Source organism: Callospermophilus lateralis, chromosome 3, assembly GCF_048772815.1.
Source record: "Callospermophilus lateralis isolate mCalLat2 chromosome 3, mCalLat2.hap1, whole genome shotgun sequence".
Lineage (NCBI taxonomy): Eukaryota > Metazoa > Chordata > Mammalia > Rodentia > Sciuridae > Callospermophilus > Callospermophilus lateralis.
Window position 1 is genome coordinate 158,612,364 of NC_135307.1, and position 25,648 is coordinate 158,638,011.

General features: G+C 39.4%; 1 protein-coding gene across 2 annotated transcripts in view; it reads left to right on the top strand.

Moving 5' to 3' along the window:
• Kif16b (kinesin family member 16B) overlaps positions 1 to 25,648 on the top strand; it is a 280,309-nt gene that overhangs the window by 19,781 nt on the left and 234,880 nt on the right. For both annotated transcript variants that reach the window (XM_076851502.2, XM_076851500.2), the window contains exons 2-6: positions 12,296 to 12,365; positions 14,979 to 15,092; positions 20,882 to 20,998; positions 22,841 to 22,938; positions 23,661 to 23,770. In XM_076851502.2, the coding sequence (XP_076707617.2) occupies positions 12,296 to 12,365; positions 14,979 to 15,092; positions 20,882 to 20,998; positions 22,841 to 22,938; positions 23,661 to 23,770 (509 nt within the window). The remainder of the gene's footprint in view (positions 1 to 12,295; positions 12,366 to 14,978; positions 15,093 to 20,881; positions 20,999 to 22,840; positions 22,939 to 23,660; positions 23,771 to 25,648) is intronic.

Consider the following 25,648-nt stretch of genomic DNA (forward strand, 5'->3'; position numbering starts at 1 on the left):
AGGACACATTCAGAGTCTAAACTGGCCTGTGATTAGAGAAATGCAAGATATCCTTAAATGCTAGAACTTCAGGTGGGTGGTAAGAGGAAAGTGGAGAGTATTTTACCAGTTGTGCACTTTGGACCTTATTATTGTTCCTGTTCATTCTTCTAAAAATTATTTAACTGTAAGCTGATTCTTTAGGTAGCAGGAGCCACTTTGCAAATAGGTGTTGCACAATGAGATTTGTATAATGTAAAACCTGGGAGTGAGACCACCGGCTTCCAGAGGCGTGTGGGAGGCCTACGATATGAAACTGAGCAAAGACAGTTCTGAACTAGAACATTGTCATCAGAATGAATCTACTCACCCATCCACTCCTTACCATTTGCCCAACTCATTAATTCAGTCATCTATATACCCATTTCCTGCCCCTACCCACTCATTTACTCAACCATTCACCCAGCCAGTAAACTGCCTAACCACTCAAATCCCATCAGTCACCTACCTACCAAACTAAACACCCCAACATGTACATATCATTTATCAACTCCTTTATCATAGCTCACCTGTCTGTGCTGGGTGCTCAGATATCATGGTTAGCAAGACCAGTCACTTTCTAGTTCTTCTGGAGCTTCCAATCTAGTTAGGGAGATTGACATCATAGAAAAGCAGCAACAATAACAACAACAACAAACACTTCTGTTAAGAACCTATACCAGAGGGACCTGATCCAGACTGGGGAGAAGGAGCCAGGAAATCTGCCTGCAGGAAGGGACCTCTAAGCTACATCCTGAAGGTTCCAGAGAGAATTAAGGGGTCGAATTAATAGTGACTGCCAAGAAGGAAGTTGAGGTAGAGGAATGGATGACAACTCCTAAGTGTCTGGAGGTGCTGGCTGGGTAAAATGGTCTTGGCCAATTTCTAAGCAATCCAGAGTATAGAATTCATTACACCAAGACAAGCTGCAGACAGTGTGAAATCTGGACGGTGAGGGTCTTGGCTCTTTCTCACATGTTGTTCCCCAATTCTGTGTCTTTCCCTTCTTGGCCAAGAGAGAATGGACTGATTCCTGGGAATCTTTTCTTTCTTTATCTTTTTCATAAGAAGTGACTTTCATAAAAATTGCTAGAAAGAAGTTCCATCTACCATTGACTGATTGATTGATGGATTGATTTATCATTCACAAAGTATTTAAATACATTGCTGGGTATGTGCAAGTATAGCAGATCTCAAAATTTTGATTTTGAGATCCCTTAAACTCTCAAAAATTAGTGACCCTAAAGAACTTTGGCTTTGTGGTAAATCTGTGTTTATCATATTAAAAATTAAAATAAATCACAGGAAAATGTAAGCACATGTTTCTTTGCCATTAGCAAGATAAGAGTGAAAAAGGAAAAGAGTGTCCAGGTATCAGTATGAAAATAGTTTTGATGTTGGAGAACCCTCCAAAACCTTTAAAAACTGCTGTGCTTCAGTCAGGGGTACAGTGGACTATGAGCCAGGAAGGCATAGCCTTTGTTGTCTCGGTCTTGTGGAAACATGGATTGGGGCTGAGACTTGCAGCATCAAGGAAGGATCATGGAGGGAGACATATCAGCTGAGAGTAAAAGTGGGGTTGAGCCAAAACGCATGAGTAGTAGAGGGACAGTTTAGGGGAGGCCCAGAGGCCTTATTCGAGGACCTGAAAGAAGTTCATTATGATTGCACATTAATATTGCACTTGCGAGGCTGATACCAGCCGTTTGATTCCTCTGTGTGTCTTCAGCATGATGTGATTTTCTCTGCTTGTTTGTTTTCAGAGGCCCCATGTTCTTAAGTCCTTTTTCTGTGTAACTGAAGAAAGCTAAGGACCTCTTTGTTGAAGAGCTTCCTATAAGGCTGAACTGGGGTTGTCAAGCTTAGAAAATGCAAAGGAAGTGGAATGCTGAAGCATGAGGGGAGCTCAGAGGAAGGGTCAATTTGCAGGAGAAAGGAAGCTGAATGAAAAGGCATGGTTAATCATAAAAGACTGGAAGGTGACACTTGAGAATTGAGGACTTGAGTGAACAGAGTGGGACTGTGCATCTGATGTCATCCTGTTATCTCAAGATGAGACCTCTTGGCCTTAGTCGATGAGCGCCACACGTTATGTTAGCTCCAGCCCCTGTCTGCCTTTGAAATGAGGTCCACTTAGTAGAGGTGTAGCTGTTTGGCCAGGTGCAACTTGAGACTGACTTCCTTTGCCCTGATATGGTGTCCTAGGGGTCTTGCTCTGTTGGGCAAGGACTATTTGGTCAGCTGAGCCACAGAAATGAGGCCAGACCTGTTGTACTGTTGGTCTCTTGGAAAAAACACTGGTGATATCAAAGGGCTGTCTTACTTCAGGCCATTCTGGCTTGATGACAGGTTATTTCTTTATTTCTACCTGTAAGTTGTGGTAGTATATTCAATTGCCAGGAATCTGGGATGAATTGTTGAGTGTTCAGAACCTGATAATATTGTTTCAGATTTATAGCCCCAGGGGATCGGCAGCTTCTTTCTTCAGACATTACACACCTCCATGGCATCAGAAGGTGAAAATACTGTCACAGAGTCAGATGGAGTGAAAGTTAGGGAGATACAGCTCACACTGAAAAGACAGAAGGAAATGAGGGAGAAAGAGAACACTCCTTCCCTGGTGGCTTCTTTAATAAACCCTAAATAAGAAATTAGAAAACCTGAACTTATTGGCTCCAACTGGGTTATATCGTATTTTATCTTGTAAAAAGCAGCTTGATTGTTTTTATCACATCAGCCAGTGTTTTCATTGCTCTCTGTCCCTTACAGGCACCATGAATGGGAGAAAAGAATAAAATCCACCAGCTAGTGCATGGTGATGGTCTCAAGGAACCACAGTCAGATCCTTTAGAGATGCTGCCAGTTAGTCATTTAAGAAAGTGTCTTACCATTAGAGGCGTAGTCCCTTCTCTTGTCTCTGGGTTTCCTGTAGAGGCCCCCACTCTCATGTCTGGAGTACCGGACTGGGAGAACAGAGTGGGCTAGGTTGCCTTGGGGATCTGAGCACTCCTTTTGGGGAGACACTGTACAACACCTTCCCCCTTCCCCACTCTCCTTTGGAACATGGACACAGGAGGGCCATGTCCTAGCCATCCTTGTTACCAGTGTTTTGAGAGAGATCAGAAATCCAGGTTCTGTGTAAAACCTGACTTTTAAAATATTGTCCACTACTTACAGACATTTTAAAGCACTGGACCTAGTCCTGGGGTGCCATTTTGAAACTTCTGGTTTAGAATGAATATTTTAAAATGCCTCTCATTTAAACTCTTTGTTTACTTTTTGTCATTATCCCTTATGCACTCCTACAATATTAGCATTTTCAGTATTTTGGGGAGGTTTTTCTGAGTGGTCTTTGCTTTTCCTCTGTTGAGACATAAGCAGCCTTTCATGGGATGTGTAGAAAAGCTGATCTTGTCCTGGTTGCCACAAAGATCCAGACATTGGTATTTCTAGGGAGCAGATAACAGTTAAGAATCTGGGCCTCCTCCAAGATACAGCTCTGGAAGGTGGTTTCATGAACCATGCTGGTTACCAGCTGGTTATGCTGGGCAACTCTTTGCTATGTGGAAGATTGGTCATTCATTGCCCATCCTGGTCAGGTTAGTGGTAGAGTTAGGCAAGACTTGCTATCATTTTAGGGGTAGGTAGACAGGCTGAGTAGGTTGTAAAAGTGCTAGTCAGTTAGCAATTTGGAAACTGGAACTGGATCTTGGGGTTCTGAAGCTTGCCCTGTACTTTCTGTGAAGCTTGTTCTTTGCAGGCTTGGTCCTTCTTTCTCTCTCTCCTTTGATTTTCTGCAAGCCTATATCAAAGTGAGTTTTCTCCTGTGGGCTTTGGTAGTGACATCGGATTGTAGAGTGATCTACAGTTTGTCTTTCTGAAACACTTAAAGGACAAGTAGGGAAACAGAGGATAGGACACTAGAATGCAGCCTTCCCAGAAGATGCCTGCTTCCCATCTCAGAGTCAGACTTAGTTGGTTTGAGGTGCAGCCTGGGCATCAGGGCTTTTAGAGCACCCAAAAAGTTCCTGTGTGTAGCAGAGTTGGAGAATTCTTGGGTTGGAGTCCTTGCTGAGGTTTGATTTACTGTACAAGCAACTGGATCTGCATTGCTCTATGGATATCAGGTAGCCTTGGGTAGTGGTTAGCAGCAATAGGCTCTCCTTTAGTAATGTCCTGATGTTTCTCAGGTGAGGGCTAGATGAACATGTATATGAGCAGAGTGTGGCTTCTCCAGCTTTTTTTTTTTTTTTTTTTTTGCTATTGTGTTGAGCAGTCTCCTGAAATCTCTGGTGAGGACTGCTGTTGCCTGTCTGACTGGTATAATCTGAAAGGAGTGTAAGCTGAGCTGGGGAGGGCAAGGAGCAGGTCTTTGTTAAGCAGTACTCCATCAGGCACTGAGGAAGGCAGTGGATTCATTTCAGTGTTCAAAGAATATCCTATAAAGGAAAGGTCTGCTGACCTACCTTTCTTTAATATAAAAAAATGTGCTTGGACTTCCTTTCTGGTCCAACTTTGTTCACTTGGAAGCCAATAGAAGCCAGGTCTCTCCTTGGTCTGACCTCCCATGCCCAAAAGCCAGTTCAGAGGTTCATCCAGCCTTTTGTTTCATCCATATGGAGTAATCATGGACCATCAAAGGGCACCGGCCATGACTATATGCCTCTGTATTCTCACAGAGTCTCATAAAGAAGAGACATATGTGTTTATCCATCGACCTATTCCTGCCTCTGGCTGCATGGCTCTCTCTAATTTAATATGTGAGTGAGCACTGCAAGCTTGCCCTGGGGAAGTGACGGAAGGATGTAGTATGCATCATGTGCCCTTAGATTGGACAGTCAGCGTGTACTTAGAACAAGCAGACATAATTCACAAGTACTTAAAAATAAAGAATCTTTTTGTTTCTGATAATCTTTTTTTTTTTTTTTTGAACTGTGCCCTCAGGATTATGTGGATGAAGATGACATTTCATAAACAAAACTTGGAAAGATCTTCATAAGATCAACTATATAATGGTCTTCATTAATGAGAGCTTTGGCTAAAAACTTTGACAAGCGTTTTCTCTGGATTCCCTCCCATTTCTACCTGTTTTTGGAAAGGTCATGTTAAAATGAATCTCTCTGCTGGCCTGTGAGCTCCCTGAGGACAGGGCTTTTTGGTTGGTTTTGTCCATTGGTATACCCCCACTGCTTCAGACAGTACTGGCACACAGAGGTGACACAATCGACATTGGTTTGATAAATGGTTGGGTCTTGATTTCGTGATGGAAATGAGTGCATTGGTTGAATATCTGCTCTGTGCCTGGCTTCCTGTTGCCTGCTTTCTTCTATCACATCTTTCAGCAAAAGTGTACATCGGCTAGTTTATTAACCACAGTACTGATGTGCAATGAGTACTTTTTGAGAAGATGTGTGTAATAGGTGTTATTCAAGAACATTATACAGATGAGAAAACCAAGGTCAGCTAAGTTATATATTGTGCTCATAGTCCCAAAGCTGCTAAGAGTTAAGGTTTCAACCCTAAACCTAATGTCCTACACTCTTCCTCCATTGTTAAACCTCTGTGCTTGGCAACATAGATGTTAGGTGCTGTGCTGGAGGGAAAAGTTACAAGAAACCAAGATCTCATCTCTTCCCCCGTGGCTGGCAGTGAAGTCTTTTTTTTTTTTTTTTTTTGTGTAGAGGAGAAAAGAGTTTATTTTGGCTCGCAGTTTCAGAGATTCAGTCCATGGTCAGCCAAATCCTTGAGCTTGCAATGAATGTGATCTGGCCAGGTCCTAAGATGACTTCAAACCATCTTTCCTGTTGCGTCTGTGTAAAGTTCTGAGCATCCCTTTAGTGGCTGTAATCTCTTCAACAACCAGAATTTCCTTGGCTCCAGTTTTATAGGCACTTCTCTGGTGGAATTGCAAATTTGTCGAATCTTTCTCCTGATTATCAGAGTAAACTTGACTAAAAGTCACCAGCAATATCCATGGCACTGCATGAATGCTGTGTTGTCTTGAAATTTCTTCTGCCAGATTAATTAGTCCATCACATCACCTTTAAGTTCAGCCTCACAGAACATGGTCATAGGAAAATTATAGACAACTCTTTGATGGAATGTAACATGAATGGCCTCTAATCCAATTTCCAAGAGTTTACTTCCTCTGAGACCTTATGAGTCCAGTCTTTTTTTTTTTAATTAATTTTTATTGTAGGTTGTTCAAAACATTACATAGTTCTTGATATATCATATTTCACACTTTGATTCAAGTGGGATATGAGCTCCCATTTTTACCCCATATACAGATTGCAGAATCACATCAGTTGCACAACCATTGATTTACATATTGCCATTCTGGTGACTGTTGTATTCTGCTGCCTTTCCTATCCTCTACTATCCCCTCTCCCCCTTCCCCTCCTCTCTTCTCTCTCTACCCCCTCTACTGTAATTCATTTCTCCCCCTTATATTTTTCCTCCTTTCCCCTCACTTCCTCTTGTATGTAATTTTGTATACCCCTGAGGGTCTCCTTCCATTTACATGCAATTTCCCTTCTCTCTCCCTTTCCCTCCCACCTCTCATCCCTGTTTAATGTTAATCTTCTTCTCATGCTCTTCGTCCCTACTCTGTTCTTAGTTACTCTCCTTATATCAAAGAAGACATTTGGCATTTGTTTTGCAGTGAAGTCTTTTGAAGAAAAAGTCCCTCAGTTCAGTTTGAATTTATACCAGGGCCTCTCCCCTAACTGGTATATTTAGGAGGTGATGTTGTAAAAGGAATCAGTCTCCTTTTTACAGGCCAGTTTATTGTATTTTTTCCCCAAAAGCAGTCACTAAGAACATTTTTCTAAAATAGAGATAAATCTGGAGGAAGGTTGTAGTGATGGTGTGGATGAAGACTGAGAAGACACATTTCTTTGTGTTTCATGGCACTGCAGCACTACACTAGGATGTCTTGGGGCATTGAATAGTTGATTTAATTTATGAACACTGGAAATCAGTGTTCTTGTACTTCAAGTGTTGAAATCTATACCATCTCTTTTGAGCTTTCACTTTTTGAAATGAGTTGATGCTTGTATGTTTGGGGGAAGCATATCAGAGAGTATGGGCATATGCGCTTCCTTGTTTTTCTTGTGAGCCCAGAGGAGACAGAATTCCCTATGACTTGGTCCTGGAGTCAAGGTCAAAGCTGTGAATCTGCAGGAAGAGACAAGAGCTTTGTTTCTTATGGAGTTAACATCTGCCAAGTTATCTGATGCTTATGGGGAGAATGTGTCTTTATTTAAAAATTTTAAAAGGACACTAAACTTTGAAAGCATTAGCTTAAGTGCCTGAGTTCAAGAAAAGTCTCCTGTTTTCAGTACGAGTATTTCATTCATTCTTTATTTTCCAGTATTTCATTCATTCTTTATTTTCCTGTATTCATGGGACATATATTCCCAGAAGCCAGTGGATGTTTGAAATCAAGAATGGTACCAAACCCTATATATGTGGTGGAAGATGAGGCTACATGGGCTTCATGTTTCCCCATCCAGGGCCTAATACATCTGATGACTTGGCCTGTTGGAGTAATCTTCCTGTGATGCCTTTAATTACTGACTGGCCCACTATGTTCCTGTGGGAGCTGTAACTCCTACCTTCAGGATGATGTAGTTGAGTCAGGTGAGGGGCACTAGCTTTACCCTCAGTAGTTCTCTATGGCTTTGAAGTTGCTTAATTCTTGTGACCTTTTGCAACACTTACTCCATAGGAACAACTGTGAGTAAGTCATGCAACTTTCCTGGTTTCAGTGACTCTCTATAAGTTGAGGTCATAGGCTGAGTCTCTTACTCTCTTCTGAGTCCATTTCTTTTCACATGCTCCATTTCCCTGAACTTCATCTTGACTCTCAAACCCTTTACCGTCTTGACCCCCAGTTTTCTTTCCTGTAGAGTATCCAAAGTTCCCTATTAAAATATCATCTTTAGCCTTGAGCAGCAAAATTTAATTTTTTTTAATTTTAAGTGTAACATATGAAGTTCTTTAACTGTCTATCAGTTCTTTTCAACTAGGACCAGGGTTCCATGTCAGAATTAAGTTCTCATGACCTGAGTAAGGCATCTGTTACATGTAACAAATTGACTTCTCTTTTGGTCTTTAGAGATGTTATAGTTGTGTACCTTCTTTAAAAGGACTTTCCTGCTCTAGGGTCCAGAAGAGAAGCCCCAGCTGGAAGTCAAAAGTGAGAGCCCAAAAGACATGGCGCTGTTGTGAAATTTTGTTCTGAAATTGGGGTTAGGGGCATTGAGCCTTTTTCAGAAGAGGGGATGAGACCACTGTCTACTGAAATACCATCTCAGAAGGAGCTGAGAGGCAGTTAAGCTTTATAAAATCCCAGTTCTTCAGGGAAGCACTGCAGTTTAACCACTGCAGTGGTTCCCAAACTTGGTGATCATTAGAATCTTTTAGATGGTTAAATATACTCCTGAATCCCTATGTTGAGTTCTATTTGTTAGGTCTGGGTTGAAGCTCTCCAGATGATTCTGGCTACTGGTCATCAGGTCTAAGGCATCACAGAAGTGGCCCAGTTGTCTTGAGTACATCTGTGTTTTCTAGTTTTGGGCCAGCATCGCTTGTATGTGTAGCTGTGATCTCCTTGCTCTATTCTCATCCCTTTAGAGTCTATGCAGAGCTGTTAGAGTGGTATTTGAAAAAATGTAAATGTGATTTTTGCTGTTTTCCTATATACAAAGTCTTTCTGTGCAGTGGCCTCCTATCACATTTCAATTTCAAAGTCTTAGCCATTTTAGCCAAAGTTTGGAAGATCTGACATGATTGGCTTCTGCCTACAGGCTTTTCCATTTTTGCCTTTCTTCTACGCTTACTATGGTCTTCTTATCTTTTCCCCAAAGCCTCGGGCTGACTCCTTGCCATTGTCTTTACCTGGAATGCCCTTCTCGGCTTCTGTCTATTCAAGTCTTTGTTCATATATCGCCCCCTTTCAGACTTCTTTTCTGGCTGCTTGCCTCCCTTTGCCTGTCAGTCCTATTCCAAGGCACCCATTCTTATATCTTGTAGCCCTTATTATTATCTAAAATGACATTGTATTATTGCTTTTATTATTATTATTTTCCCCAATGTTTCACCAAAATGCAGAGTACATGAGAACTGAGCCTTTGTATGGTTTGCCATTTTATCCCTATACCAAGAGTATTATCTGGCTTGTGAAGGCACTCAGTAAATATTTGTGAATGAATGAATATATAAATCTCTCTATACAGTGTTCCAGATAAGGAATTGTCTAGTCTCTGACTAAATCTCTTCAGTGATGATTCTGCACATCTCAAGGCAGTTGCATTTTATATTGAGACAATTCTGATTCTTAGGCTATTCTTTCTTCAACCAAAAGAAGAAGAAAAAAAACCATCTGCCTCCTTGCTCAGTAGCCCCAGCTTGGTACTTTTTGCTGGGGAGTTGTTGATGCTACATCACATGTTCATCTATAGTGTTTCTTTTCTTTCTCTTTTTCCTTTTTTTTGAAGCATATATTATTTTTATTTGTCAATTTTAAAAAAATAAACAGTGCCGGTTTTGGAAGCCCATGTACTAAATTGAAACAAAACAGAGATCAGCATGATCACTGTGCAAGGACTACATGCCACCAAACTGGAGGCAGTTAAATATTGGTTCATAGTATGTTAACTTTTAAGGTGAATAGAAGAATGCTGGTTTGTTTCAGGACTTGGGGAAAATAAACTAAACTTTGGAGAGCCCAGCATTGCCAGTTTAGCTGTGCATCATGGAGTGACCAAAAACCATTAGCTGAATGGGTGGAATCAATTTGAATTGCTGAATAATTCAAAAACATTTTTGAAATATTTAGATTAACATAGTGTTTTTTTTCCTAGTAAACATTTCCCTACTCACATAACTGAGAGCTGGCATAATTTATCTCTTTTCCTGATTGGATATTTTAAATCTTTTCCTGTCCTTTCCTCCCTGAAACCCTCCAATATTGATCTATAACTCAGTATCCTTACTCCAGCAGGCTCATTTGTAACATCTTATGATCTAGTTTCCAGGCCTTTCAAATAAATTACTTATTTATATGAAGGGACCATAATTGACTTTTCGGTTGAGAAACCCAATTCACCAAAGTGGCCAGGGAGAGACATAGTTCATTTTGCTCTATTATTAAGCCAATGTTCAAATAATATTTTAGGATTATTTATTTTCCTCAATATAAGAAAAATGTCAAGATTTATTTCCCATGTTTCTTAAATGTCAGAGGAAATTGACCTGAGGCCATGGAATTCTCAGAGCCTGGTATTCTATAGTTCTCTGCTGAAGGATTAAAAGTCATTGCTCTCAGGACCGGTTGTGAGCATTGTCCTTGTGCTCGGCGGAATCAGGTGTGGATGTGAAGGAAGCTGGGTTCTTTTTCTCTGGATGAATTGGAGAGATGATATCATTAAAGATGAAACCCTCATAAGTGGGATGAGCTAGGTAGGTAGGGGTAGGAGGAATATTTCTGAAGGTTTATTAGGAGGAGACAAGCCATGTTGAGCCTGAGGCAAGCCTTGCTTGAGGATGTGGGTAGGAAGATATCGTAGTGTGTGGAAAGGCAAGAACCAAGAATGGGAGGGAGCCAGTAGGGAGATCCCTGTAGTAGAGGATGAGCATTGCTGAGTAGGCTGGGGTAAGAGCCCTTCATTTAATAATTCAGTCAGTCAATCCAGCACACGCAGAAATCAATTTATGACCATGTCAGAGTTGCAGGCACTGTGCCAAAGGGTGTAGGGTGTGAACTCAACAGGCTGAGAGTCCTCACTTTTAAGTTCACAGTCCAGGGGTGAGATGAGCAGAAGGGCCATCTAACTAAGGATAAAGCAGAGTGCTTGGTGAAGGCTCTTCAGAGTATGTGAAGTCTGAACCCAGCCCAGAGGAATGGCTGGGAGTTGGCCAGAGAAAGGGTAAGGCAGGATATAGTGTTAAAATGACAATTTGAGTTAGGGTATGATCATAAGAGTTGGTCTTATCCTGTAGTCTCTGAGAAGTCCTTGATGGGTTTTAAAGCAGATGCTTCATGGTGAGATGTGTATTTTGGAAGGCTCCCTCTGGCAGCAGAGAATAGAGTGTAGGTGGGAGGGGACAAGACTAGAAAGTGGTGGTGGTGACTTGACTGGGACAATGGCTGCAGAATGGGGAGATGTGTCCAAGGTCAGTAGGTGTTAGTTTGGACAAGACTAGGTACCTGAATGTTGAGTAGGGCAGGAAGTGTAAGGCTGTTTGATGAAGTGTCACGTGGACCTGGAAGTCACCCTGATACTTAGGGGCCTTGGGGGAGAAGAAAAGACCACAAAAAGAAGAACATGTGTGTTCTCATCCTTATACTTCAGTTTCTTCTTTCTCCATAAATAGCCTTTTGAAAAATCCTTAGGTCATCCTTTTTATTTTTATGTGGTTTTCACTCTCATAATGATTGAGTGGCTGCCTGGGAGCTGCAGCTTGCTGCTGCTACTCAGCATTGCCAGAGGTTTGGGCCACATATTGCTAGTCCAGGAAAGGGCCACAATTAAAAATGCAAAGTATGGTTTCCATTGAAAGTGTATTGCTTTCACACTGTTGTATGGTCCAACAATGGAAAGTAAAGCCATTGTAAACCAAGGACCATCTGTGTGCTTTTCTCCATCTTACGTTCTCCTCATAACTGTGTATCCTGGCCACTGCACCATATCAGCATATTGACATCTTTCTCATTCCTTTTGAGTGGCATAATACTACATTGTATAGATGTGTGGTCATTAATTCTGGAGAATTGTAATTGTAGCAATTACTTCACTTCTTGTTCTGCTGTTTTCTAGGAAATGAAATTTTAAAGAATGTGAAAAGGTGGTGAGAGGAAGGGGCTGTACCCAGTACCTGGTTGTGACTGCTATAGTTTTTGTCTTAGTTTTCATCCTGGGTGGAGGGATAAAGTAGCTGTTTTTTTTTTTTTTTTTTTTTTTCATGAGGCTTGGTGCTTCATGGTTTCTGTCATATCATATTCATTTTTCTCTCTCTCTCTCTCATTAAAATCTTCACAGAAGTTTTTATAGATTTTGGAACACATTGTTAGACATAGTTCTTAATGGTAGCACTCTTGTGAGTGTCTTCATGTCTTATAGTATTAATAAGGATTTGATAGCAATGCTATGAGGGATTGCTTTTCAGATGCTGTTTAAAAACAAATCCCTGTCTGTACAAAGTTAATGAAACAATTTTTAAAAATGAACTTTTCTTTTCTTGACCAATATTGTTATTATTTGTGTTGCAGGGAAAAGGACTTGGAGGCCAAGTTCATTATTCAAATGGAGAAAAGCAAAACAACAATCACAAACTTGAAGGCAAGTAGTGACTTTGCCCTGCTCCAGTTCTAGAAGGCTCATGTTTACACTGCAGTGGGGCTCTCTTGTGGGTCAATGCAACACGCCGGTCATTTCTGCACTCTCCTTTCTCAGGTCAGGTGGCCACGTCAGCATGCTGTAGGCTGGGGCTTGGCCCTGAAGCAGAAGAGCAGATAGTCGTTTCCTCCCCCATGCCCTGTTTCATTTGATCTGGAAGAGATCAAATGCTCTGATCCTGGAGCTCTGGGGTATGGAGCGGGGCCAGGCCTTTTCATCCTGAGAACTTGTAGTAGAGCTGTAGACTGTGCAGCACTGAGGAAGTTTAACCCTTAGATTTGTTTCCATTTTTAATGAAGATTATCATGTTTTGTAATCCTTGAAGAAGAACTGATGCTATTATTCAAAACTTGGGAGATGAAAGATTAAAAAAACAATACTTGCATTACTTTCTAGGAAAAAACATACAGAAAAAAAAAAGCAAGTTTCCCCAATGATGAGTTCTTTCTTTTGTCCTTAAAATATACCGTTTGTTTCTCTGACCATTTGTTGAGGACCCAGAGGGCCCTTTACTCAGGGTGAAAGCAAGGATGTGGACTTAATAATAAGGAAATAATGTACTTTATGGGTTTCACCTTTGATATTTGTCATTAACAGGTTTGGGTTTCTGAGTTCTGCTGCTCTGTGGCCAAGTACAGATCAGTCTCCAGGTCATGTCTGAGGAATGCATTTCTATTAATTTGTGGTCCAAGGAATTGAACACTATTAGATTCATTTTTAGAGTCGTGCAACTTGATCTCCAGTGATGGAAGCTGAGGATGCTCCTATCTTCAGTCAGGCAGTGCTCTGGATAACTGATAGGCTTCCTTGGGACTCTGGGTCCCTTTGCCCTAGGCATTCTCCACTGAAATGTTTTTTGTTTTTTTCCTCCCCCACTTAGCACAGTTCTCTTGTGTCCTGGCGCTTTCTAGCCTACACTAAGCCCTCCCTCCCTCTCTCAGCTTTCTGTACCCATCATCACTCATCTACTCCCTGCTGTTAAGAACCTGTGCTTTGCTTCATGTTTGTGTTCTCAGTGCTTTGGTAAAAGACCCTGGCCTCGGGTGCGCCTCCTTTCTTTATGCATCCTGTTGCTTTTTGTGTTTTACAAACATTTCTTCCTCCAAAGTTTGAATAACCAGAATGGATGCCTGGATTTTTAATGTTTTATTATGTTATTACTTTAATTGTTAGTGTTTTAGCGCTTGTTTCTTCGTAATATGTGAATCATGTTGAAAAGTATGGTGCTTAGTGAAGTTATTTAGAGTATGTCCAATAAAGTATGTGAGACTTTTGGGACATATGAAGATTTTTGTTATTTATTTATTTGTTTGTTTGTTTATTTTATTAGAGCTTTATGGTTATACATAGCAGTTGGGTTCATCCCGACAAACTTATTACATGCATGGAAATTTATTTCAGTTCATGATCCTCCCTCTTCCTTCCCACCCTTCTCCCTCCCCTGGAGATTTTAAAATCTGACTTTTGGGTTCTGTCACCAGCTGGCTGGGCTGGCAACTAAAAATTACTCAAACACAGAAATATCTTTTTGGGGGGTCAGGGATGGCTCTGAGACCTCAGGTGTCAGCTCCCATGCTGGAAGCAAGGGGAGCAAGGGAGGCAAGAGGCGAGAGAGAGAGCACAACCCGAACCTCTCTATTTATTTAGGAGAAAGACATTCAATAGAAAATTTCACCCAAATAATGCAAGGGATTGGGTTTTGAAGGGTGGAGTCTTGCTTGGTGATGTCTTGTGGTCAGCAGATTGACTGACATCTTGGCAAGTCACATCCATCTCAGGTGCTGTGTAGGATCACAGCAGAACAAGAGAAAAGGCATACACGCACCACACAGCCCAAGAGGCTGTGTAACACCAGACCAATCCCCTCATACGTTCAAATGTGCAGAGCTCACACAGCCCATGGATGGCTCACAACGGGGTTCAATTTAAGTATATAGCATGGTAGACAAGAGATATGCATACATCTGTTTTAAACTCACAACATGATATGTCTTAGGAGAGGTTTGCTTTTCAAAGGTGAGAGAAATTATTTCTGTATAGAGCACATTAAGAAAGCTTCATGGAAGGGGAGACATCTGACCTGGAGTTTTCAAGGAGCCACCAAATTGCACAACTCTAGGGGTACCAGTCCCATCATAGTCTGTATGACTAGCATTCCCTGGGGTTGTGCAAAGCCCAGCTTTGGGGTGAACTCTGGTGGAGGGAATAGTAAAAATCATTGAAGATGGAAAAACAGAGTCTGACTGGAGCATTGGGTTCATGTAGGTTAATCATAAAAACACAAGAATAATAGCTGCGGTATCACAGAGACCTCGGATCATGGGGTGGGGAATTGAGGTTGTATTTAAGTTTTATTCAATTTTTTTTTAGGGAGGCCAGAGGTAATTAAATGCTTCTTAGGGTATAAATATGAAAAGATAGTGATCATTTTAGGAACAGATTTTTTTTCTTTCTAATTTGGGTCACTTGTCAAATGACAATACTCTTTATAGTTTCATTATTATTATTCTCTTTATTATTGTTGTTGTTTATCATTATTATTATCTTCTTTTCTAGATACCAGAAGGAGGGACTGGGGACTCAGGAAGAGAACGGATCAAGACCTTCACCTATGACTTTTCTTTTTATTCTGCTGATACGAAGAGTCCAGATTACATTTCACAGGAAATGGTATGATGTTATATTTCAATATATTTATTTTTTTAAAAAAATTTATATAAAGAAAAACATGCCTTGCCTTAGAAAATCTTTGCTTTTTTTTTAGTAAGGTTCTCAGTGATTTGCATGCAACTTAACATTTGAAAAATGTAGTTGGTTTATAGGTGATTTGTGGAGATTTGGTTTTCTGAGGCAAGGTAAGGATTGAAGTTGGAGGACTGGAATGACTATCTACAAGGTGTGAAATAAAACATCAGGGCAAAACAGAAAGGGACAAGAGTGATGAGAATAGGATCCATTAGAGAGAGAGGAGATGCCTGTGTGAAAGAGGTTTGGGAGAGAAAAGATGAACTGATGTTGCTCGAGTTTGCATTGATGTCAGACACTCTGGTGTTATGTGTGCTGTCTTGTTTAATCATCATTAGAATCAAATGAGATACATTTTAACTCCATTTTTCTTTGTCTTAGAGTCTTGAGTAACTTGCTCAAGTTCATGACTTAATTGACTTTGAATAGTAGCAGAGTTGAGAACCTGGGGCTCCTGTACAGGATGTGGAGAAGCCACTAGAAACTCTTAGGGTATGGAAGGAATTGAGTGGCATGTTCTAGAGGACAAATGGATAGGACGGTATGTTGGCCAAATAAATGAGAGTTGGTGAGTGAGAGGAGACGACCTTAGTATCAAGGTGACTGGTTAACACCAGGTTTAGTCAGTGTTGGTAGATAGTCTGGTGAGAGATAGAATGTTATAGATATTGGAATCTAGACTTAGGCTTTATTATAGGAATGGGAATAAAGGGGCCGGTAAAAGGGATTTTGTAAATGGATAAACCAGTTTAGTGTGGTGATCTCTAGAATCTCTTCAAAACAGGATGAGTGAAGAGCCTCAAAGATCCTCTTTTTTAAACTTGTTTATTGAGCTGCTGGATTTTCCCCATTTATTCTGAATTTGAGGTCCTGTGGACAGAGGGCTGTGCTGGGGGAAAGCCTGGGGATAGAAAAATAGAGCATTGTGTGACAGCAGGACCTGGCACAGTAAGTAAATATTTGCTGACCCAGTGAACTGGTTTACAGATGGTGGTTAATTTACGGAACAGATGACATTTCCTGGGCTTTATAAGAGTTAAGATTAGGGAAGCAGGTAAAAGATTAGCTCTTCTGGAGGCTAAAAATAAATGCCTGGAGTTTAGAAAGAGTTCAAGATTATGAAACTCTTTCAACAGGTAAAGATAACTTCAGTGCTTTAGGTATACGTGCAGCATGTCTTCCCAAATACTTCCGGGTGTTTAGGTGAGTAACCTGAGATTGTTCCATTCAATTACAAAACTAAGAAAGCTTTGAGGTACATTTGTTAAAACATTGTATAGTAGAACCTCATGTCAATAAGCTTTAATAGATTCAGGAAGATATCTATCCTTTTTTTTTTGGATACTAGGGATTAAATTTAGGGGGGCACTCGACCACTGAGTCATATCCCAAGCCCTATTTTGTATTTTATTTAGAGACAGGGTCTCACTGAGTTGCTTAGCACTTTGCTGTTGCCGAGGCTGTCTTTGAATTTAGACTTAGCCTCCTGAATTACTGTAACTTTGAACCTGCCTTAGCCTCCTGAGTTATTGGGATTATGGGTGTGTGCTACCTCGCCTGGCGAGATTTACCTTTAAAATACTCTGTTAAGGGACACAGCCACATCAAAGTTTTTAGCAGCAAAATTCACAATAGCTAGACTGTGGAGCCAATCTAGATGCCCTTCAATGGATGAATGGATAAAAAAAATGTGGCATTTATACACAATGGAATATTACTCATCACTAAAAAAATAACAAGATCATGGCATTTGCAGGGAAATGGATGGCATTAGAGCAGATTCTGCTAAGTGAATTTAGCCAATCCCCCCCAAAACAAATGCCAAATGTCTTCTCTGATATCAGGGGGGTGACTCAAAATGGGGTAGAGAGGAAGAGCATGAGAAGAAGATTGCCTCTAGATAGGGAAGAGAGGTGGGAGGGAAGGGGAGGGAGAAGGGGAATTGCATGGAAGATGGAAGGAGACCCTCATCTCTACAGAATACATGTATGAAGGTGTGAGGGGGAAAAAAAAAGTGTATCACATTAGACTGGGTAGAGAGAAGTAATGGGAGGGGAGGGGGAGGGAAAGGGGGGGAAGGAAGGACAGCAGAATAAAATAGACATTATTATTGCTGTGTGTATATATGTGACTGCATGACCAATGTGATTCTGCAACCTGTACACTCAGAAAAATGAGAAATTATATCCCATCTGATTCAAATTTATGATATGTCAAGATCATTGTACTGTCATGTGTAACTAATTAAAACAAATAAAAAATTATAATAAAAATAAAAAAAATACTGAATCAAAAAAAATACTCTGTTAAGGAGAATGCCCTTCATTCCTAATTTTAACACCTGTTGTTACTAAAAAAGGGCTTCAGTTTTAAATATTGACTAAAGTTTTTGTGTTGACATTTTAGACTATCTAGGTGAGCTATCCCTGCTATAATCAGGGAAGGACTCAAATTAACATGATGCTTACTTGCTCTCTCTTTAATCAGTTGAATGTAAAAATGTATTGTGAAAATATATCATGCCTATTACCAGAAATGGATGGTAATAGGCATGTTAAGTCAAGTTTCCCTTGTTGTTAAATGAATGCTGGGTAAGATGACCATTGACATTAAACAAATACCAGGTAAGATGACCATTATTTTAGAATTAGAAAAAAAGAGCAATTAAAATTTATAGTCATGTAAATTAAAATTTATAGTCATGTAAATTAAAAACATTAATAAAATATTAAATAAAGTCTAATTTTCTTAATGGTTCTTCAAAACTCCAAAATGAGCCTTTGATCTCATACAACCTGTTACTTAATTCAAACCTGGAGAAACCTGAAACTTAAAAGATCTCCCAGTAGACAGGCAGGATGGGAGAGTCTTTGTTTTAGCAGCGCCCTCTTGTGGGCGATTCTCCTCCAACAAGGTCCTGTGATGTCTTGGATTACACTGCGAATCAACTGTGAAGTCTAGTCTGTGCTTCCATATGCAGCTAGGTGGATTTGAGGTAACCCAGACCAGGTGAGGGACTTTGGCAGAGTTTTGTTGCCAGTGGAATGCTCAGTCTATTAAAGCTGACCTCCCCTTCCCATCTGTAGCAGATTTTTAGATTAGTCTTTGGTGGGAGCCTGATGGTCTTTCCTTGTAAGACCTCTCGAGATGCAGGTAGTGCTTGCTGCTTCTCAGGTCTCAGCTGGCTGTGGGTGGGTTACCTGAAACTGAGAATGAGTTTGGCCTGATCTCTACCCCTCCAGAACTGCAATTTCTAGACCCCTTTTGGTGTCATGTCCATTAGTCTCAAACTCAAGCACTCATGCACATATACCTCGAGTCTATCAGAAAACCATTTGAGTTAGCTTTCTAATAAAAGTAATAACAAAATGGTGGGTATGAATTTTAATCCTAGGGAAGAACTTCATTGTGGTAACATTTGGATTTGATATAAGTATGACATTGTTTTAGCCCCAGACCAAACTGTAAGAGAAATCCATCTTCTGTCCTCTGAGAACTTTTTGTAAGGTGTCCCTATCCAGTGAAATGATCTTGCCTCATTTTTCTTTTTTGTTTAGAAGGAAGAAATTGGAGAAACATTTTAGAGTTTTTACTCAAGTGTAGTGATGAAAATGAATCTCAGACTGATGGTTTGGAGCCCTGGGATTATGGGTCTTGCTTCTTAACAGAAGTTTGAGGAGGAGTGCTTCCAGAGGGGTCTAGGACTTCATTGTCAATTTAGAGGGTTTGGGAAGAGGACATATAACCATAAAATCTTTGGAGTCTGAAAGACCTGGGTGAGGTCCCAGCTTGGCCACCCACTGGCAGGTGCTCACTTCCCTAACCCTCCCTTTCACCTTCCTCATTTGAGGTCTGGTAATGCCACTCACCCTGTAGTAATTTCATGAGGATTAATTCATGAAATTGTATAGAAAGTGCCCAGTGAGCCACTGTTATAATTGGAAATTGAGTACAGCATCAGAATTTGAGAATAAGGTCAGAAAATATCAGGTTGTAAAGCTGAAATGAGTAGAAATTAACTCAGAAGGAATGACCTTGGCCATCTGTGGAAATGACTCAATTGAAGTGGTAGTTTGTAAATCTTTCACCTCCTTGAGAACAAGGAAACAAAGTCCAAACAAGATGCTGGGAGGAAGATGTCTAGAGAAAGCTGAAGTTCAGTTGGCTATATTTTCATTTTGTCCAGGGATGGCAGGTGTTATTAAGAGGATTTTTTAAAATTTAGATATGAACCAGGCATGGTGGCTCAGAAGGTTAAGGCAGGAGGATCGCAAATGCAAAGCCAGCTTCAGTAACTTAATGAGGCCCTAAGCAACTTAGCAAGGCCATGTCTCAAAATAAAAAATATAAAGGGCTGGGGATGTAGCTCAGTAGTTAAGCATCCCTGAGTTCAATTCCTTATACTACTACTACTACTAATAATAATGTGAATTTGAGATGAAGATGGCCAGGTTTACCTGTTTTGCTTATTTTGAAATCACCTAGGGAGTATTATAAGTCACTGATTCCTGGGTTTACAGCCCTTAGATTGCATTTCATTAAGCTGGGTCACCAGCCTGGCCTGTGGAACTCTTTGAAGTGTCCCAGGTGATTCTCAGGTATAGCATAGTTAGGATATGTTGCTCTCAGCCCTTTGGTAGTAGTTGGAGATGACTTTGTGGTTAATCTAATTGGGTCTCTTGTTTTTTGTCTAATGGACATCACTCACAGGCTGGTCATTTCTGCAGGAAATTAACTCAGAAAGTGGGTAAGGTTCCCACTTTGGACTGTGGAAATTCCACCTAGGAATTCTTCACCATTATATGGTGCTGTGAAGCTAACTGACTTCTTTTAGTTGTCGATGTTCCTATGTTTGAAGCATGGAAAAATTTGATGTGCCCTTAGTATACTGGGCTTAGAAGACAGGAAGTAACACTAAAGCTTTGGTTCACCCCTTCCCAGCTGGATATAACTAGAATCCTTCACTTCTTGGTTTGTCTAATTTACATTAGTTGTCTTCCTGAATTATTTGTACTTCATCTTCTTTTACTCTCCAAATTGCAATTATGTGGCGCATGGACATGGACTCATACCATTGTAGGTATGACCCCCATCCCCACACAGGTTGTCTACCACCCTCTCCATCCTGGGCAGATATCCAACAGGAGAAAGCATCTGGACTCTGTCATGAGGGAATCCAGCCATCCTGGCCTCATTTATACCCGTCTATCACTCACTTTCAGGAAAACCTTCAGAGATTTATCTCTGTGAACCTGGACCCTTAAAAATGAGGACTTGGATTTAGCATGGTTCAGGCAATAATTTATTGCTACTGTGACCTTCAGGTTTTGAATATTCGTTTCTAGAAGTTCTGATAGAATGAATAGCTTTATAAACATATAATTATGAATGGTAAATCATCATGCTTTTAAAGTCTTTTTTGCTTCTAGACATGATTATCACTTTGGTTTATTTACTTTGATTAAGTAGGAAAGAGGATGGGGTTGCTTTTTGCTTGCTTAGAAGTTTACTTTTGATTAAAAACTAGGATACATACATATTCTGTTGTTAACAGTCCTGCAGTGATTTATTTGTATGGTGTAATCCTTAAGAGATGAAAGTAGCATTCAAGAACATTGTCAGCACTGCAGGGGTTTTTATTAAAATCCATGGTAATTGTATCTTTTGTGTTTTGTGTGTGTCTGTTGTTTTGTTTTTTTTTTTCTGTCTTGCAGGTTTTCAAAACCCTTGGCACAGATGTGGTGAAATCTGCATTTGAAGGTTATAATGCGTGTGTCTTTGCATATGGACAAACTGGATCTGGAAAATCATACACTATGATGGGAAATTCTGTACGTTGTTTGTGTGGGAAGGAATTTCTTATCTTCCTCTGAATTGATAGAATTATCTTTTTATCTACTTGGTCTGTACTAACATGCTTTTTATGTTCTGATTATTCTTGCGTAATAAGATAAAAGTCAGTAATAAGTTGGACTAAATTTCCTTTGAGAGATTTTAAATTAGAAATAGTTTTAAGTATATAAGTATGAATAATGGATGCAAGTCCCAGTTCATTTTCTGTTTTTAAAGGCCTTATAATCTTATCAAGAAAATATGCTGGGCCCACAAGTAATTTATTCTCCTTTTCTGCCAACACAAAAGTTTGAATAAAAATACTGAAGTCTGTTCTTTTTAAAATTATTCAGAACATTTTCCCTCAAGAAAAAAAATGTAAAAAATAAATCTAACTTTTTGATGGAAAGGTATTTCATAAATCCAGTAAATACATTAAAAAAGTTAGAGTTACATAGTCTACATATAGTTTATAAGGGTAGTGTACATATACTTTATATGGGTATCAACATAGTTTATACAGTTCATTAGTTTATCTATGTAAATTAACAGATATTAATGTTACACTTGCTCCAAACTATGAAGGAATGGAAAGTTGACAGGATTGTTGGAATTTTATCTTGTTCTATGTTTTCTCCAAATTTAGATAGTGTTTGCATGTGTTTTCTTATGTCACAGCAAAAGCACTATTCAGTAACTGCCAGGCCTGTTACGTGTTCTAGATGTAGAGATTCTGGCAGAATTTGAGGGCTTCCTGCCAGCAGGAGTGGCGGTGTCCTCAATGCTAAAGGTTTGGTGGTTCATGGAAGTAGTGTGTTGGAGGAGAGCAGGGCTTCCCAGATAAACTTACTTCAGTGCACGTAGAGTGACATCTTAAACTCAGGCTTCTCTTTTAAAGTAGAATGATGTACATGTTGTGCTGTGCATCCTCAATGCTGAAAAGTAAAGCAGAACAAATGAGAGCTGCAAACAATATTTGAAGAATTTTGCATTTACTTTTTCTTATCACTTCTTTTTTCCTGCTTCCCTACTATGCCTTTGGGGAGAAAAAACCTGTGTATGAATTTTGTTGATTCCTAGAAGCTAGTGCTCATAAATGATAGGTATTTTTCTCTGACCTTACAGGTAAGTATTTCTTGGGTTTTCTTTCTATATTTAGTGTATGATAGTTTATTTACAAAAAAAATGTACCACGCTAATTATGAGGAGTGGTGTTGTTTGGGACTCCATGAGAACATTTTGCCTTGTCTTGTACTATTGTGATGCTTACCAGATTAATGCTGACCAAAACATGATTATTGAATATGATACCCACATTGCAAAGTGATATGATGTATTAAATCTTTTCTAGGGAGGCCATTGCATCAAAATGAGACATAAATTACATGTTTTAATATGGTTCTCTCATCTTGTTTTAAGACAGCTAGTAATAATCTTGAGGACTTACTAAAGCTTTCTTAGTGTTTCTTTTCTTCCTGATGTATATTTCTCTTTCTGTGTCATTTAACTAGATATTTTTAACATTTATTTTGCAGTTGGACATAGTCTTGTTTTATAGAGAATAAGTTTCCATATCTTTGCAAGCTATGATTTAACTGGTTCACTTCTAATAATCACATATTGTCCAAGTCTCAGCATGTAGAAATAGAAGGTTCCAATGCTCTCATTTCAGAGAATAAGCAGTCCTGCCGAGGGTAAATCGTGTCTAGGATCCTTGGGTGGCAGGCTGGGGTTGGCATGCAGGCCCTTGGAGTCCAGTTCCATTCCAGCAAAATGCAAATTCAGTTGTCAGTTATTTTTATTTCAAATGACAGCTGTGACATTTTTCCTTCTCATTGCAGGGTGATTTGGGCTTAATACCTCGGATCTGTGAAGGGCTCTTCAGTCGGATAAATGAAACCACCAGATGGGATGAAGCATCTTTTCGGACTGAAGTCAGGTAGGGTTTGATGGCGTGAGCAAGTGAGAGCTTGGTTGGAGCCAAGGCTGCTTGGTTTGTGCTTAAGTACTAGCCTTTCTTAGGGAAAGAGTCTGCTTTTTCCTTTCCTGTACTTACAGTGGTTGTGACTAAAGCTGAAAACACTAGCTTTTCAATGACTTTCTTGGGTACAGTTTGGATCAGAAATAACATAGCTCAGTTGGAAACTATAGCATTTGATGTTTATCTCAAATGGAGTTAGCCTTTGACTTTTACGAATATACCCAATTACTTTCCTCATTCTTTTGGCTGAGTAAGGTTTGTGTTACTCTTCACGTTGGCCAAATCACTCGAAATCTAACCTATAAATAAACCTGGTGGCCCTGGTGCTTTTCCTCTTTGAAATTAAACCTGTTTGGGAGCTTGTCTCTTCAGTGGTTTTGAGGGCAGATATGTCATTTGTATTTCTCATGGCTGTTTGGCCCTCTTTGGTAGTATTGGGGCTTTGGAAAAGTTATTTAAATCATTCTAGATCGCCTTTGGTTAACCTATAAAATGGGGATAATAGAAGTACCTATTACTGAGCTATTTTAGGGATTAAATGAAATAGTCAAATAAAGTGTTTAGCATTGTATATGATACAATTACCTCTCATAAGTTGAAGTTGCTGTTATTATGAGTCTTGTTATTGTTATCAGTGCCTGAAATCATTTTTTGAATACCATTTTGTTTAAAATTTTTAGCTACTTAGAAATTTATAATGAACGTGTAAGAGATCTACTTAGACGGAAGTCATCTAAAACCTTCAATTTAAGAGTTCGTGAGCATCCAAAAGAAGGACCTTATGTTGAGGGTAAGAATGAATATTTTGCATCCCTGTCCTTCCTGAGGATTTGTGTAAAAATAAAGCTTTTGAAGAAAAAAATTAGCATAATAGTGAAAATTAAGAATTTGTTTACTTTTGGAATTTTATTATAGTAAAAATGATATGAGCTGTCATTACACAGTGTTCATCTAATGAATTCATACTTCACAAGATGTTTACTGATTTCCTGAGGCTTGCCAATAGATTTCCTTTGACTTAAAACAATCTCTCAGAATTTGTTTTCCAGTGTTCTTAGGCTAGATAAGCAAGCCTGTATCCTGTATCTTTCCATAGTGTGGCATTTTAGCAGTGTACCTTTACTAGTGATGTTTTATGGCAAGAAAGATATTGTGAGACCTATTGTTTGTTAAGAAGAGCTTTAACAGGATTCCTGTGCATGGCACTCAGCAACTGTGTTGAGATACACTAGTATGGCACAGTCACTTGTGGGAAATACTGCAGAATGATGGGGAAGAAACTGGCCTTGCCTTCTTATTAAAAAAAAAAAAAAAAATTGGCTGGCTTTTAGGCCATCCTTGTAAAGAAGCTAATCTCACTCAGCATAAGAAAGCCGAGTCTTGGCTGGTCTACAGGCATTGCACATAGAGGGAGACAAGCTTTTTTGTTTGGATTTAGTTTTTCATGTGTGTTTTATTGGAGGCCAGACTGGAATCTGTTTATGGGTTTAAAGATATACCTATTTTGGGTTGCCTTTTTTTTTAACCTCAAGATATCAGGTGGCCAGACACAGTGGCACACTCCTGTAATCCCAGTGGCTTGGGAGGCTGAGGGAGGAGGATTACAAGTTCAAAGCCCGCCTCAGCAAAAGCAAGGTGCTAAGCAACTCATTAAGATCCTATCTCTAAAAGAAATATAATATAGGCTGGAGATGTGGCTCAGTGGTTAAGTGTCCCTGGGTTTAATCCCCAGGGGAATTGAAAAAGATGTCAGGTATACCATAAGGACCCATCTGAATTATATTAAATTTTTATTTGCACTTTTGCCTTTCATTCCCACAGTAATATATGCAACCATGAGGTTTATGATAGCATGGTAGATAGCTATTATGGTTTATAGTTTTTAGCTTAACATGTGTCCTTATGTTTTCTTTTAATTGCATTATTAAATGTTAAAACATATAAAACTGGTATATGAAGAGTTGGTAATCAAAAAGGGTATCCTGTATCCTGATGTAGATACCTATGGGGATTTAGGTTTTTTTTTTTTTTTTGAGTGTGAACGTGTGCACACATGTTGGACATTGAACACAGGACCTTATGCATGCCAGGCAAAACACTTCACCACTCAGCTACATCTCCAGCTCTGGGGATTTAGTTTTTAACAAATATACAAACATTGGAGGAGTATGGATTATTACGTTTTAAGTTTTCTGGGAGGAGAAAAAGTAAACTAGTGTCATATTTCAGATTTTTACAGCAGGATAAATGGTAAATGGATCAAAGATTTATATGTAAAAATAAAATAATAACTATAAGACATCATCGATCATTTTTTTTTTCAGAAACTTGGAGGGGGAAGGCATTTAAAAATTTGAAAAATCCAGAAACCATAAAACAAATTTGACAAATTTAAAATGGTAAAAAATAAAAAACAATCAGAGACACTGTAAACACAGGAAAAGGCTAAATTACAAAATGGGGAAATATTTTTAATTCAGATTTCAGATAAAGCATTAATTTTCCTATTATATGAAGAGCACTTAAAGATCAATAAGGACAATCAAACAAGTAAAAGAATGTAAGCAGATTGTTCATAGAAATGGAAATACTGGTGCTTTCTAAATAGCAAGAAAGAATGCTCACCCTCACTCATGATAGAAGAAAGTAAAATAAAAATACTTTGGGA